This window comes from Schistocerca cancellata, chromosome 9 (genome assembly GCF_023864275.1).
Source record: "Schistocerca cancellata isolate TAMUIC-IGC-003103 chromosome 9, iqSchCanc2.1, whole genome shotgun sequence".
In the NCBI taxonomy this organism is placed as follows: Eukaryota; Metazoa; Arthropoda; class Insecta; order Orthoptera; family Acrididae; genus Schistocerca; species Schistocerca cancellata.
In genome coordinates, this window is record NC_064634.1 from 57,505,307 (window position 1) to 57,522,881 (window position 17,575).

The 17,575-nt window shown below is 44.7% G+C and overlaps 1 protein-coding gene across 1 annotated transcript in view; it reads right to left on the reverse strand.

Annotated features, from left to right (window-relative positions):
* Window positions 1-7,122: 7,122 nt before the first annotated feature.
* Window positions 7,123-17,575, reverse strand: part of LOC126101014 (retinol-binding protein pinta-like) — a 112,343-nt gene continuing 101,890 nt past the window's right edge. The window contains exon 7 of the mRNA XM_049911682.1: window positions 7,123-7,403. Coding sequence (XP_049767639.1) covers window positions 7,252-7,403 — 152 coding nt within the window. The 3' untranslated portion in view covers window positions 7,123-7,251. The remainder of the gene's footprint in view (window positions 7,404-17,575) is intronic.

The following is a 17,575-nucleotide window of genomic DNA, read 5'->3' on the forward strand; positions in this document are numbered from 1 at the left end:
TATCACAGCAGAGGCCTACATTGATGTTTTAAGCACCTTCTTGCTTTCCACTGTAGAGGAGCAATTGCATCTTTCAACACGATCAAGCACCTGTTCATAATGCACGGCCTGTGGCTGAGTGGTTACACGACAATAACATCCCTGTAATGGACTGGCCTGCACAGAGTCCTGACGTGAATGCTATATAACACCTTTGGGATGTTTTGGGACGCCAGGCCACACCGGCCGACATCGACACCTCTCCTCAGTGCAGCACTCCGTGAAGAATGGGCTGCCATTTCCCAAGAAACCTTCCGGAACCTGGTTGAACGTATGTCTGCGAGAGTGTAAGCTGTCATCAAGGCTAGGGGTGGACCAATACCATATTGAATTCCAGCATTACCGATGGAGGGTGCGACGAACTTTCAAGTCATTTTCAGCCAGGTGTCCGGATACTTCTGGTCACATAGTGTATGTCTACATAGTCAAAGAATTTCGATGACAGACACAATACTCTACATATGCAGCACTGAAATTCATATATAAATATCGATACAGATAAAAAATAGATCGAAAATAGGTGTTACAAGTCCACTATCGCAGAGACACCGTTGTTCTCCGCTTGCTTCCTCAAAAAGGGTAATCAACCACAGACAGAGCTGAACACATCCGTCACAGCGTAAGAAATAAAACAAGTATTGCATAAAAAAACCCAACAATATTATCTGCATTACATAAAGGCACCTGAAACAATGTCCTAATCCGTTCTTAGTAACCATTGCACAGGCAACTAACCTGAACTTCAGAGAATCTCTAAAATCCTACTTTTCCTGAAATCAAACAAACCCCTGGCAATATTTCCTCCTACCGACCCATCAGCCCCATCTCGGTGTTTAGCAAAGTCCTGGAATCCGTCCTCTCGCAACACAGCCATAAAGGCCTGTACTAACACTTACCCAATCCTGTCAACGAGTGTGTCTTTCGTATCAACTTCTCCTCTGAATACGAACTACTGTGCCTCATAATCTCCCATGCCATCAACATAGCAACAGGAAATCTGTAACTTTCGAACCCCTCGCTCCTGAAGAAGCCTAAGACAGTGTCTCCTTTCCTAATTCCAGACATATACACTACAACAGACATATATACTCCTAGTTCACTATGTTCATCTAATTTGTTCCTTTCCAAACATTCATCCTTCGTCATTGTTAAAACAAAACAATACCTGATTCTTCTATCCTGCTGAATGTGTGCTCCATCCTGTACACTGCTGATATGTCAAAACTACCAACGCCCCAGCCCAACCCAACCTCCTTCAGTACGCTGATGGAACTGCATTCCTGGCCGCCAACCCAATACTTCAGAAATCCCTACGGTACTCCAACTCTATCTTGTCGTTTTCCTCCTGATGTCACCAGTGGTTCCTGAATATAAATCCCTGCAAGACGGAGGCAATAATTATAGTACGAGCCACGCGTAGTTTCTGTACCCATGTCTCTTACATCACCATTTATAACCGAAATGTCCAGTTAACTAATTCACTAAAATATCTTGGTCTGACTCTAGATCGGCAGCTAACATGTAAACCTCACCCACTAGCTATCCAACAGAAAGCCCCCAGTACACGAAAGCTACCGAAGGTGCTAACCGACCGAACATGAGGTCTGCGACCGTCCACAACAATCCACACTTACAAAACGTTGATCTTCTCTAGCCTCTCCACGTAGCATGCACATTCGCTTCAATAAAGTTCGATCACTCCAACCAAATTCTTGTAAATCACGCACTCCGTCTTGCTTTCCTCATGCACTAGATTTCCCTCACGTGTATGTTCTACCATCTCATCAAATTCCAGCGTCCTCACCTCACATCGAACACCTCCAAGTATCCTACACTATCTGTGAACTAGATTCCAATATCCCCATTGTTGCCCTTGTTATTACGAGGTGCATTCAAGTTCTAAGGCCTCCGATTTTTTTTTTCTAATTAACTACTCACATGAAATCGATGAAACTGGCGTTACTTCTCGACGTAATCGCCCTGCAGACGTACACATTTTTCACAACGGTGACGCCATGATTCCATGGAAGCGGCGAGGGCTTCTTTAGGAGTCTGTTTTGACCACTGGAAAATCGCTGAGGCAATAGCAGCACGGCTGGTGAATGTGCGGCCACGGAGAGTGTCTTTCATTGTTGGAAAAAGCCAAAAGTCACTAGCAGCCAGGTCAGGTGAGTAGGGAGCATGAGGAATCACTTCAAAGTTGTTATCTCGAAGAAACTGTTGCGTAACATTAGCTCGATGTGCGGGTGCGTTGTCTTGGTGAAACAGCACACGTGCAGCCCTTCCCGGACGTTTTTGTTGCAGTGCAGGAAGGAGTTTGTTCTTCAAAAAATTTCCGTAGGATGCACCTGTTACCGTAGTGCCCTTTGGAACGCAATGGGTAAGGATTACGCCCTCGCTGTCCCAGAACATGGACAACATCATTTTTTCAGCACTGGCGGTTACCTGAAATTTTTTTTGGTGGCGGTGAATCCGTGTGCTTCCATTGAGCTGACTGTCGCTTTGTTTCTGCATTGAAAAATGGCATCCACATCTCATCCATTGTCACAACCGACGAAAAGAAAGTCCCATTCATGCTGTCGTTGCACATCAACATTGCTTGGCAACATGCCACACGGGCAGCCATGTGGTCGTCAGGCAGCGTTCGTGGCACCCACCTGGATAACACTTATCGCATTTTCAGGTCATCATGCAGGATTGTGTGCACAGAAGCCACAGAAATGCCAACTCTGGAGGCGATCTGTTCAACAGTCATTCGGCGATCCCCCAAAACAATTCTGTCCACTTTCTCGATCATGTCGTCAGACCGGCTTGTGCAAGCCCGAGGTTGTTTCGGTTTCTTGTCAAACGATGTTCTGCCTTCATTAAACTGTTGCACCCACGAACGCACTTTCGACACATCCATAACTCCATCACCACATGTCTCCTTCAACTGTCGATGAATTTCAATTGGTTTCACACCACGCAAATTCAGGAAACGAATGATTGCATGCTGTTCAAGTAAGGAAACGTCGCCATTTTAAGTATTTAAAACAGTTCTCATTCTCGCCGCTGGCGGTAAAATTCCATCTGCTGTACGGTGCTGCCATCTCTGAGACGTATTGACAATGAACGCGGCCTCATTTTAAAATAATGCGCATGTTTCTATCTCTTTCCAGTCCGGAGAAAAAAAAAATCGGAGGCCTTAGAACTTGAATGCACCTCATATTAATCCTGGTATTGTTCCGCACCGACAACAACACTTCCCAACGTCCCTAGATCTCCACACTCTCTACAGAAATTCCTCTTCCAACACAGATTCAACCTACTCCCTCTCCCAGACAATGACATAAACTTCCGTCTTTTTTGAGGTAAGCGATCATTCAAAATTGGCGCTTCCTGTATTATGGAAAGTCAGTTCATTAAGTACTAGTTCTGAATAGCCGAGTATCTCAATAAAGACGGAAGCATTACTCTGTCAAGAGAAGAAAATTGTACCCTGTCGGGCAATGCGTGAGGTGAAGCTGCGGTTTCATCCGTCCTACCAACTGTAACTGTAGCTCTTACCCACTTATCCCATAATAGTTCAGAGGTCCTCCCTCTCCCTCCTCTGTCCACTTTCACCATCCTTTCTCGATACCATGACCTTGCATGCACTCTTTCTGTTTTCCCACTATTGACATCAACAGCTGCCTTCGTCTCGGCAGATACTATCCAAAAGATCCCTATGTTATATTTTTCACTGCAGGCCCACCTTTTACTGAAAACGCAGTGCTATTTTTCAAAAGAATGTCATCACTTGGTCAATGAGTTTATATATATTTTTTATATTTTTTTTACTCCTTCAATTTCAATTTAAACAACAAAGAATGTCAAGTATCAATTTTATGTACACGCCTACAAAATTAATCCTTTTCTAGATTTTAAAAACACCTGTAACATTTACAGCTTTTAACCATATTTACTCTGTAGTGTATGCAGTCACTGTGTTATACGATGCACAATGAAGACACAGACACTGCGGCGAACGACAGCCGAATGGAATGAATAAAATGTATTCACAATTGCGAATACGATTAGATTTCAGCTGAAAATTGGCTAGTGACAATGAAAATCTGTGCCAGACTGGGACTCGAACCCTGTTTCCTCCTTATCGCGAGCCGTCGACTTAACCATTTAGGCTACCTGTGCACGCATCCAGGAGTGATCCAAGCCTCCTTACGTCACTGACTGCCTACGTCCTGTATTTGCACAATTACTGTTATTCCTACAAAGGGAGAGATATTAATTATCTTTGTCGCGGCCTTGTCCTTGTATGAAATTATGTACGCAATGTCTGTGTTGTACGATGAAATATGCAACGTCTGGAGGTGAATGCACGTACACTACTGGCCATTAAAATTGCTACACCACGAATATGACGTGCTACAGACGCGAAATATAACCAGCAGGAAGAAGATGCTGTGATATGCAAATGATTAGCTTTTCAGAGCATTCACACAACGTTGGCGCCGGTGGCGACACCTACAACGTGCTGACATGAGGAAAGTTTCCAACCGATTTCTCATACACAAACAGCAGTTGACCGGCGTTGCCTGCTGAAACGTTGTTTTGATGCCTCGTGTAAAGAGGAGAATTGCGTACCATCACGTTTCCGACTTTGATAAAGGTCGGATTGTAGCCTATCGCGATTGCGGTTTATCGTATCGCGACACTGATGCTCGCGTTGGTCGAGATCCAATGACTGTTAGCAGAATATGGAATCGGTGGGTTCAGGAGGGTAATACGGAACGCCGTGCTGGATCCCAACGGCCTCGTATCACAACAGTCGAGATGACAGGCATCTTATCCGCATGGCTGTAACGGATCGTGCAGCCACGTCTCGATCCCTGAGTCAACAGATGGGGACGTTTGCAAGACAACAATCATGTGCACGAACAGTTCGACGACGTTTGCAGCAGCATTGACTATCAGCAGACCATGGCTGCTGTTACCCTTGACGCTGCATCACAGACAGGAGCGCCTGTGATGGTGTACTCAACGACAAACCTGGGTGCACGAATGGCAAAACGTCATTTTTTCGGATGAATCCAGGTTCTGTTTACAGCATCATGATGGTCGCATCCGTGTTTGGCGACGTCGCGGTGAACGCACGTTGGAAGCGTGTATTCGTCATCGCAATACTGGCGTATCACCCGGCGTGATCGTATGGGGTCCCATTGGTTACACGTCTCGGTCACCTCTTGTTCACATTGACGGCACTATTGAACAGTGGACGTTACATTGCAGATGTGTTACGACCCGTGGCTCTACTCTTCATTCGATCCCTCCCTACATTTCAGCAGGATAATGCACCACCACATGTTGCAGGTCCTGTACGGGCCTTTCTGAATACAGAAAATGTTCGACTGCTGCCCTGACCAGCACATTCTCCAGATCTTTCACCAATTGAAAACGTCTGGTCAATGGTGGCCGAGCAACTGGCTCATCACAATACGCCAGTCACTACTCTTAATGAACTGTGGTATCGTGTTGAAGCTGCATGGGCAGCTGTACCTGTACACGCCATCCAAGCTCTGTTTGACTCAATGCCTAGGCGTATCAAGGCCGTTATTACGGCCAGAGGTGGCTGTTCAGGGTACTGATTTCTCAGGATCTATGCACCCAAATTGCGTAAAAATATAATCACAATCCAGTTCTAGTACAATATATTTGTCCAATGAATATCAGTTTATCATCTGCATTTCTTCTTGGTGTAGCAATTTTAATGGCCAGTAGCGTATGAAGGAGCAGACAGTGTGGCTAACGACAGCCGTATGAATGAATTAAATGTATTCGCAATTGCGAATACGCTGAAACTTCAGCTGCACAATGGGTTAGTGACAATGAAAATCTGTGCCAGGCCGTGAGTGGAATCTTGATTTCCCTCTTATTGCGAGCGATCGCCTTAACTACTTGATCTAGCCAAGCACGTCTCTAGGACATACACACACGGTGACTTATGGAGGTTTGGATCGGTTCTGGAGGCTTGCTTCGGTAGACTAAGTGGTTGAGACGATAAGCTGGGGATCAGGATTCGAGTCCCGCTCTGGCGCTGATTTTCATTACCACTAAACCATTATGCAGCTGAAATTTAATCATACTCGTAGTTGTTTTTAAAGCTTTTGACTGATCAGCGGAATGTTTGTACCGCTGTCATACTGACTCAGCCCCCATGGTGCAACTGTGATGAAATAACAATAAAAAAATTCATATTACGCGAACAGAATATTTAAACATGAATGACAGGCGGATACTGACGCAAATGAGTCGATACACTGACGCACTTCGTGGGATAGGAAGAGCTACATTTAAAAAAACAACCTCTTTTTATAAATTTTTTCATGCCGAATTTTTCCTACCCGAATTGTTTTTTAGGCGATTTAGGTCCTTAAAGTTACCCATGGAAAATGGTACCGTAAGTCGCTATCGCGACTGTGGTCACTACACAAATGTAATTACACCGCAGGTGGAAAATGTTATCCTTTCTAAAACCAACATTCAAATGGAATTTCTGAATGAGAAATCCACTGTGTAAACTTTGTTTTAGTTATATTTATCTGCTCGTAGTTTGTGCGGTTGTGCAGAGATGCGTATCACTTGCGTATCGTGGCCTGTAGTGTACTGCACGCCAGAATGATCATCTGATGTTGGATACCGGTCGCCTCTACGGTTTTGCAGTTTTAATGTCCGGCAGCGTATTTCAGGAGGAGAACATTTTAAGGATCTGACAGTAAAAATACTTTATATCTGGAGTGTCTATGTGCAAAACAGTGATTCAGAGAATGCGTACTTACCTGTTTCTCTTCGTCTTGGCTTTAAAGACGTGTGAAAGCCGCGGTCTTTGCACGCAGTTAGCGTATCGAGCCTCTGAGTGCGGCATTCATTGCTAGTGGCTGAGTTGGAAAGACAGATGGGAGGGAGGTGAGTAAAATTGTGAGTAGGAGGCGGAGGGAGGTATTGGACAACAGAAGTGTGGAAGTGTCAGTGGCGCAGCTCCTTCAAGTCGCTGCAAACGTAAACATGTTTTCGCTCATAGAGCAGTCTTTTATTTTATACCTATTTTACAAATGATTTACATATATACATCAGTTCCTCACGGAGATGACAGTGTTATTGAATCAAAGCGATTGAGAACAGAACATGAAAGATGTGCATACGGACACTCTCGGTAAGAGGTAGATTTGTTCCCCATCAGTCCACGACCAGCTGGCGGAATGATCCCTCGACGCCGAACAGGTCGCTGCGTGTCTTGGGCTTCCCCGTCCTCTTGGACTCGTCCGTTCCGTACTTCTCGTCCTCCTTCAGGTACTCAGCGAAATTCTCCAGCTGCTTACGCCATGGGGCTGCAACACCGGGCACAGAGACGAGGGCCGCACTTATCATCAGTGTTAAAAACAAAACCCTCAGTACTTTGTGAGTTCCTAGACTCAGATAGCCTTTAGAAAAAATTCTTGTATTTGATGATCCATATAGGCCTCCGAAACGCATCGAGATTAATAAAGAATAATGAACAGCTACAGATAATTTTAACGATTCAAAAATCTTTAATATGCACTATGTGATCAAACACATCTGGGCAACTACACTGGTGTCTAAAATTAAAGCAAGAAAAGGAAAGTTTGCAAGGTTCTGTTTATTTGCCGCAAAACAGTACAAACAGTGATAGCAAATGGTTCAAATGGCTCTGAGCACTATGGGACTCAACTGCTGTGGTCATAAGTCCCCTAGAACTTAGAACTACTTAAACCTAACTAACCTAAGGACAGCACACAAAACCCAGCCATCACGAGGCAGAGAAAATCCCTGACCCCGCCGGGAATCGAACCCGGGAACCCGGGTGTGGGAAGCGAGAACGCTATCGCACGACCACGAGATGCGGGCCCAGTGATAGCAAAGTAGACACAATGTAAAGAATACAGAACGTAGTCAACTGCAACACGCATAATGGTAGACAAAAAAATGTTCTTGCTTTTTTTTCCATCTTAATGGATTTGCAAACTCATTCTGACAACCGGTTAAGGTGCATAGTAGGAGGTGTGACCACCTGTTGCACCAATACTGGCCTGACGAAGACGGGACACGCTGTGAATGAGGTCATCAATCTCATGTTGAAGCAATAACGCCCATTCTTCCTGCACAGTTGCTCACAAGTCTTTGAGAGCGGTTAGTGGGTACTAACATGATGCAACGCCTCTCCCTAGTGCATCCCAGGCATGCCCTGTTTGATTCAGATCGGGAGAGCGAGAAGCCCACGTCATGAGTGCAATATCTTCCGTTTCCAAAAAAACATCAGCCACCAGTGCCCCATGAGGTCGAGAATTATTGAGAGACGTCTACAGACGTTAAAGTAACCTCTGGCGTGCCACAGGGGATTTTTATGGGACCATTGCTTTTCACAATATATATAAATGACCTAGCAGATAGTGTCGGAAGTTCCATGCGGCTTTTCGCGGATGATGCTTTAGTATACACAGAAGTTGCAGCATTAGAAAATTGCAGCGAAATGCAGGAATATCTGCAGCGGATAGGCACTTGGTGCAGGGAGTGGCAACTGACCCTTAACAGAGACAAATGTAATGTATTGCGAATACATGGAAAGAAGGATCCTTTATTGTATGATTATATGATAGCGGAACAAACACTGGTAGCAGTTACTTCTGTAAAATATCTGGGAGTATGCGTGCGGAACGATTTGAAGTGGAATGATCATATAAAATTAATTGTTGGTAAGGTGGGTACCAGGTTGAGATTCATTGGGAGAGTCCGTAGAAAATGTAGTCCATCAACAAAGGAGGTGGCTTACAAAACACTCGTTCGACCTATACTTGAGTATTGCTCATCAGTGTGGGATCCGTACCGGGTCGGATTGACAGAGGAGATAGAGAAGATCCAAAGAAGAGCTGAGCGTTACGTCACAGGGTTATTTGGTAAGCGTGATAGCGTTACGGAGATGTTTAGCAAACTCAAGTGGCAGACTCTGCAAGAGAGGCGCTCTGCATCGCGGTGTAGCTTGCTGTCCAGGTTTCGAGAGGGTGCGATTCTGGATGAGGTATCGAATATATTGCTTCCCCCTACTTAGACCTCCCGAGGAGATCACGAATGTAAAATTAGAGAGATTAGAGCGCGCACGGAGGCTTTCCGGCAGTCGTTCTTCCCGCGAACCATACGCGACTGGAACAGGAAAGGGAGGTAATGACAGTGGCACGTAAAGTGCCCTCCGCCACACACCGTTGGGTGGCTTGCGGAGTATAAATGTAGATGTAGATGTAGAGATATCCAATGAATAGTCAACGTTCGGAACCACGCAGGTCTCCTAACTGTTCCACATGCTAGGAGCAAATTGAGACGCGCATAGCACGTGTGGCGCGACGCATATTTTTATTTCACTGGTTCAAATGGGGCCGCGCAAATTGCGAAGCGACGCGACTGGGACGCGACACGCGCCTGCGCCAGGTCGCGCGGCGTTGTAGTTGAGGCACTGTTTCTCGCGCCGTTCGTCGCGCGTGCCTCGCTAGCACCGTGGGAAATTTGAGGCGGGGAGCGGAAAAGTAGCTCGACCATATGCTCACATCGGAACGACGCATATGAGCAGTGGTAGTATCAGCCATACGATAAATTTTGCCTTATTGTATAATAAATTTTATTGCCTTTGGATAGTGTTTCGTTTTTCGCCATTTAAACGCTCCTGCTTTCTTTGTTAGTACATTATACTTTTCTGTTATTTATATCTGTATAGTTTTGTTTTTGTTTTTCTTCTGTCAAGAAAAATGCATACTTCAGTAACTGGTGAGCAATTGGCCGCTGGAATTGTATCGTATGCCTCCGCGATGTATTCAGATCGCAAGGAGGGACAGAGTGTAGTGAATAAGGAAGCAAGGAATATTATAAAATCATGTGATTAAGAAGCAAGGCAGGAAAGTAAACCAAGGTTATCTTCTTGCTGCGTAGTATGCTGTCGTATCTGTACGATATGTTACAAAAAATTAGAAAGGGATAATCTCTACAGGTGCGATCCCTTTTGTGCTCCAGGTAAAAAGCGTCCGATCTGAAGTATAGAACTCTCACTGTGATTACTTGGATACGGATGTAATAATGTAATACGACACACTGTACTACATGCATGTGAACACCACATTTCCACTGCAAGCTAGAAACAGTCGAAAAGCAGTCGCAAATAACAATGTTTTAACTGGTTCGCCGTGATGAGAAAAAGTATTTCAATTGTTGCACGCACATTATCGGCATTAATAAACTAATTATAAACAGGCTACACAAATGAAGAAAATGGTCGGTATTATTACGAAAGTAGGAATATCCTAAAAGAGTGTCATGATTAGATATATTTAATTTGTTGAAATGTACCGCTGACAAATGCAGATCCACGTTCATGACAATGTTTTTCTAACTCCAGCTCAGAAGGCACACATGGCTAGCTTCTGCATTTCTGTAGCGCGCATTATCCTCCGCTGCTGACAATTCACTGACCATTCTGTTGTGCGACAGATCAATTGTTTATTTTTCTCAGTAACAATTATTTTATTCTCGATCACACACTGTCAGTTTGGCAAGCCGTAGGTGAGTATGCAGTATCTGACATGTGCCTATTATTCCGCCTGAAGGAACGCTCGTCATTATTTTAATATTGCTCAGATCAAGAGAAGGAATAAAATCCTTTGGTAAGTTTCCATTCCAGTCGCTCAGTGTTAAAAATACATTGGGTTACGGGGATTCCACCAAAATCCCAACAGAACTGACAATCTATTTTTGTGTGAGTTGTTAACCTTTTCTCATTCGAAGAAGCATCACCGTTTGTGAATAACGGCCACATTTCTCTTGGTTTAATTGTACGAGGTGCATTCAAGTTCTAAGGCCTCCGATTTTTTTTCTAATTAACTACTCACCCGAAATCGATGAAACTGGCGTTACTTCTCGACATAATCGCCCTGCAGACGTACACATTTTTCACAACGCTGACGCCATGATTCCATGGCAGCGGCGAAGGCTTCTTTAGGAGTCTGTTTTGACCACTGGAAAATCGCTGAGGCAATAGCAGCACAGCTGGTGAATGTGCGGCCACGGAGAGTGTCTTTCATTGTTGGAAAAAGCCAAAAGTCACTAGGAGCCAGGTCAGGTGAGTAGGGAGCATGAGGAATCACTTCAAAGTTGTTATCACGAAGAAACTGTTGCGTAACGTTAGCTCGATGTGCGGGTGCGTTGTCTTGGTGAAACAGCACACGTGCAGCCCTTCCCGGACGTTTTTGTTGCAGTGCAGGAAGGAATTTGTTCTTCAAAACATTTTCGTTGGATGCACCTGTTACCGTAGTGCCCTTTGGAACGCAATGGGTAAGGATTACGCCCTCGCTGTCCCAGAACATGGACACCATAATTTTTTCAGCACTGGCGGTTAGCCGAAATTTTTTTGGTGGCAATGAATCTGTGTGCTTCCATTGAGCTGACTGGCGCTTTGTTTCTGCATTGAAAAATGGCATCCACGTCTCATCCATTGTCACAACCGACGAAAAGAAACTCCCATTCATGCTGTCGTTGCGCGTCAACATTGCTTGGCAACATGCCACATGGGCAGCCATGTGGTCATCTGTCAGCATTCGTGGCACCCACCTGGATGACACTTTTCGCATTTTCAGGTCGTCATGCAGGATTGTGTGCACAGAACCCACAGAAATGCCAACTTTGGAGGCGATCTGTTCAACAGTCATTCGGCGATCCTCCAAAATAATTCTCTCCACTTTCTCGATCATGTCATCAGACCTGCTTGTGCGAGCCCAAGGTTGTTTCGGTTCGTTGTCACACGATGTTCTGCCTTCATTAAACTGTTGCACCCACGAATGCACTTTCAACACATCCATAACTCCATCACCACACGTCTCCTTCAACTGTCGATGAATTTAAATTGGTTTCACACCACGCAAATTTTAAGTATTTAAAACAGTTCTCATTCTCGCCGCTGGCGGTAAAATTCCATCTGCCGTACGGTGCTGCCATCTCTGGGACGTATTGACAATGAACGCAGCCTCATTTTAAAACAATGCGCATGTTTCTACCTCTTTCCATTCCGGAGAAAAAAAGATCGGAGGCCTTAGAACTTGAATGCACCTCATACTTCCTTTGTAACAGTGTAATTTGCCAAACTCATCTCACAGCAGCTATTGCGACAGAATTCCGAAACGGAGTGCCTCATTAAACAAGTAATTGGCAATCACAGAGCTCAATAGCTTACGAAAAACCTCACAGTGTCGGTTTGCAGTAACATAAAAGAAGAAATTTCATTTTTATTTTCATACTAGGAAGCTCTTGTTTCGCTAGCTGTCGATAACTCTTAAAAAATCATAGTCACTGGAGTGAAATAACTAAAAAGGGGAGTATAAGTACTGGTATATCGCCATAGATAAGAAAGTTCCGGGTGTTTAAGAATTGGCAAAACACTCTCCTCCTTGTGTGCTATCATTCGCCAAACTTTCGTTTCGATGTCTCGAGTCGTTTAGGAGATATGAGAGATGTTGCGAGTATTTCATTCTCGCGGGCGTGATATCGGAAGGGAGCGTTCTACATACGATCCATTTTCTCGAGATCGGAGGCGGACCTCCTCCCAAAGTAGAAACAAAAATTCAACATGTTAGCTAAATTTCATACGCAGCAACATATGGTGTAATACGCACCAAACGCAAAATCATAGCGACCCCTAATTTTCGTTGCAAACTTTTTGAGTTTTGCGTAGTGTCTTACTAAAATGTGTACATCACAATAAGAATGGTCATTAGCGAGATAATGGGCACTTCACCACGAAGCTGACATATAACGCTACAAGTAAGGCAAAAATCAAATATTTTCATTGAATAGTTTCTGTAAAATCGTTTGAGAAAGGTAACAGGGTGCGCGCGCTTCGATTCTGTCAGCGAAGAGAGTCGCCAGTCGACGCGTGCGAAGTATGGTGTACGCGTCGCAATATGCGCTGTGCCTGCGCGACTTGGTCACGTCACACGTGCTATACGCGTCTCAATTTAATATTAATACTGTTTTTTCTGCGTCGTGGGGGTACTGACAACACAATACTCCCCGCAACCTGTTATACTCTCGTGACATCTGTGGTGTCACCGCCAGACACCACACTTGCTAGGTGGTAGCCTTTAAATCGGCCGCGGTCCGTTAGTATACGTCGGACCCGCGTGTCGCCACTATCAGTGATTGCAGACCGAGCGCCGCCACACGGCAGGTCTAGAGAGACTTCCTAGCACTCGCCCCAGTTGCACAACAGACTTTGCTAGCGGTGGTTCATTGACAAAATACGCTCTCATTTGCCGAGACGACAGTTAGCATAGCCTTCAGCTACGTCATTTGCTACGACCTAGCAAGGCGCCATTACCAGTTACTATTGATATTATGAATCATGTCAAGACCGACGTTCAGCATTAATGGATTTAAGTTAAGCATTCCATCCGCTACGTCCGTTTTTTCTAAATTCTAATTTCCTTGTCCTGTTCCAGACTTCACGCCTGCCTGCGTGAGCCAAAACGCGTGCCTTTCGGCTTCCTCTTGTAACCCGGTGTTGGCTCTCCTGCCAACCACAACAACATCTGCTGGTCAGCTCCACATTACACAGAAGTGTACGGATGGTTTTGATCAGAAAATGTATGCTCTAGAACATTGCTTTTGTGAATTTCGTGACGTGTGAGGTTAATCGATGCTTTGTGTCGTCCATGCCGGTCTCTGGTTTGGAAGCTGTGGCTGTTTGTGACATAAAAGATGAATTAAAACAATTATCTGTGACAGTCACTTTTATGTTCGTCCACGACGTGTTTCGAGGGCTTGATCCTCCCATCCAGGTGGACCAGTCAACTTCATTACACTTTCGATCGCAGAAATGTAGCCAGCTGATTGTTTTGATGTTCATTTCGCCATTAGCTTCCGGTGACTGACATGAGCTGGAAATATTTTGTATATAATTGAGCTCAAAAATTCAGAGATGAAGGTCCATATTTTAGAGATTATTTGTTTTTTAGAAATGCATCGTACTGCTTTGGAAAACTCAGTTCGGGCACTTAGCTTCAAAGGCCTGTGTGAACAAATTGGAAACGTGCTCTTTGTAAAAATAAAATGATGACTTGTTTATAATCTGTACATAGTTATTTATTGCAACGTGATGAGAGTAGAGAAAGAAGGAGTTCTGATTAGAAAAATGTTGTTGTTGTTGTTGTTGTTGTTGTGGTCTTCAGTCCAGAGACTGGTTTGATGCAGCTCTCCATGCTACTTTATCCTGTGCAATGTTCTTCATCTCCCAGTACTTACTGCAACCTACATCCTTCTGAGTCTGTTTAGTGTATTCATCTCTTGGTCTCCCTCTACGATTTTTACCCTCCACGCTGCCCTCCAATGAAAATGTTATGAAATATAATTTTTTTTTAAATCCTGCTATAACTTTTACTGAATAATCCTAAGCTCGCTTATAGGATATGGATATAACTAGCTGCCCTTACACCACTATCACCCCCCTTTTTTCCCAAAGATGTTCACAAATCAGATTCGCAACATGCCACGCCACACAACAGCGTATCAGTTCAGTGTGGATCTCGTAATGCATACTGACTAGTATTAGGTGTACCGAGAGCCATCTGTCGTTGGCATTGAAGACAACACGGGTTCGAGTATAGACTCCTGATGAAAGCTAGCGTGGTGGGGCCTGAGGATGGCGGTAATGCGTCGCCGAAACTAGTCGTGTGAAAGAATAAAGACATTCTCAAGGTACAGTTATCGTGATACTTTTTCTCATGTAATCTGAAAACGTTTTCGCTATTCACATCCAAACTAAAACAATTAGCGCAGATCCTGGGTACGTTCTTTTTTTGAGTAAAGTAATTCTAGTTTTCGTTTTGATATTTTTAAACGCATACAGCATTACATAGTTGGGTAAAAGTGAGACGTACGGTGAACGAATAAAAATGAACAGGCCTCAAGAAGAAGCAGTGACCAGTCAACCAGTTCCCAAAGATGAACCAGCTTTCCCATCTCTACAGGTGCTTGGTTTCCATCCACAGCCACAGGTGGGACTTTGAGTGAATGTTGTTCAGGACTTACGCGTACATTTCCAGTGCCTTGTACAAATACGGACAGTGTTTCGCCAGTCCAGGCGAGATACACCCAAGCTGCCTTGGTCCACTTCAGGCGTTCCTGCTCCCATGAAAACCTCTGTGTGTGCTGTGGTACCCACTACGCAGAAGTGTTGGATGATGACTTCTGCACTCCATAGGAAAATTTAGATGCTAAATAGCATATCTGCTCACCAAAAGTTGTGCAGCGTAGTGTTCGAGAGTGTTTACGTTACCAGAGTGCTGCCTTCTCTATCTACTATTAACATTTATTTATACTCTGTGGCTGGTGACATCATTAACACTTGTTTGCCACCTCAACTGGATTCACACTGAAGACGATTTTCGTCGATTCGAAGTACTCACGATACATGGTCGACAAAGTAATCCGTGTAAAGCCCTTTGCCTGCAGGGCATTCGAGCTGCAACACCCCGTGCGAGGGGCATCCAAGGTTTGACTGTGACAATATGCTCTAATATCGCGCATTTTAACCATCTTTCACTATCACTCCGACTCCTAGTACAAGACAAGACGATATATAGGGTGTTTCAAAAATGACCGGTATATTTGAAACGGCAATAAAAACTACACGAGCAGCGATAGAAATATACCGTTTGTTGCAATATGCTTGGGACAACAGTACATTTTCAGGCGGACAAAATTACGAAATTACAGTAGTTACAATGTTCACCAACAGATGGCGCTGCAAGTGATGTGAACGATATAGAAGACAACGCAGTCTGTGGGTGCGCCATTCTGTACGTCGTCTTTCTGCTGTAAGCGTGTGCTGTTCACAACGTGCAAGTGTGCTGTGGACAACATGGTTTATTCCTTAGAACAGAGGATTTTTCTGGTGTTGGAATTCCACCGCCTAGAACACAGTGTTGTTGCAACAAGACGAAGTTTTCAACGGAGGTTTAATGTAACCAAAGGACCGAAAAGCGATACAATAAAGGATCTGTTTGAAAAATTTCAACGGACTGGGAACGTGACGGATGAACGTGCTGGAAAGGTAGGGCGACTGCATACGGCAACCACAGAGGGCAACGCGCAGCTAGTGCAGCAGGTGATCCGACAGCGGCCTCGGGTTTCCGTTCGCCGTGTTGCAGCTGCGGTCCAAATGACGCCAACGTCCACGTATCGTCTCATGCGCCAGAGTTTACACCTCTATCCATACAAAATTCAAACGCGGCAACCCCTCAGCGCCTCTACCATTGCTGCACGAGAGACATTCGCTAACGACATAGTGCACAGGATTGATGACGGCGATATGCATGTGGGCAGCATTTGGTTTACTGACGAAGCTTATTTTTACCTGGACGGCTTCGTCAATAAACAGAACTGGCGCATATGGGGAACCGAAAAGCCCCATGTTGCAGTCCCATCGTCCCTGCATCCTCAAAAAGTACTGGTCTGGGCCACCATTTCTTCCAAAGGAATCATTGTCCCATTTTTCAGATCCGAAACGATTACTGCATCTCGCTATCTGGACATTCGTCGTGAATTTGTGGTGGTACAAACTGCCTTAGACGACATTGCGAACACCTCGTGGTTTATGCAAGATGGTGCCCGGCCACATCGCACGGCCGACGTCTTTAATTTCCTGAATGAATATTTCGATGATCGTGTAATTGCTTTGGGTTATCCGAAACATACAGGAGGCGGCGTGGATTGGCCTCCCTATTCGGCAGACATGAACCCCTGTGACTTCTTTCTGTGGGGACACGTGAAAGACCAGGTGTACCGCCAGAATCCAGAAACAATTGAACAGCTGAAGCAGTACATCTCATCTGCATGTGAAGCCATTCCGCCAGAAACGTTGTCAAAGGTTTCGGGTAATTTCATTCAGAGACTACGCCATATTATTGCTACGCATGGTGGATATGTGGAAAATATCGTACTATAGAGTTTCCCAGACCGCAGCGCCATCTGTTGTTGACAATTGTAACTACTGTAATTTCGAAAGTTTGTCTGCCTGAAAATGTACTGTTGTCCCAAGCATATTGCAACAAACGGTGTATTTCTATCGCTGCTCGTTTAGTTTTTATTACCGTTTCAAATATACCGGTCATTTTTGAAACACCCTGTATGAGGGGCAGTACCACCCTTTAGGAGGAAATCATGCATATTGTAACTGTGGTTGCGTGGTGCAGCTTTTATAAGACCGCCGTCTCTGTAACAAAGTATGATTGAATAAATGGGCTCTAGGACGGAAACCATGCACTTTCGGACGTCGTCAGGCCTATTTTCAAAACTATGTAGAAAGAGAGAAGTTGCTCGAATGTCGTCAAATTTGAGCAACATGTTATCGACGCAAGGGGAAATGTAATGCTGTCCTCCCTCTGCCACACTGCACTTCGAGTAAAACAGAAGTGATTTCTGGCGTTCCCCAAGGTAGTGTTATAGGCCCTTT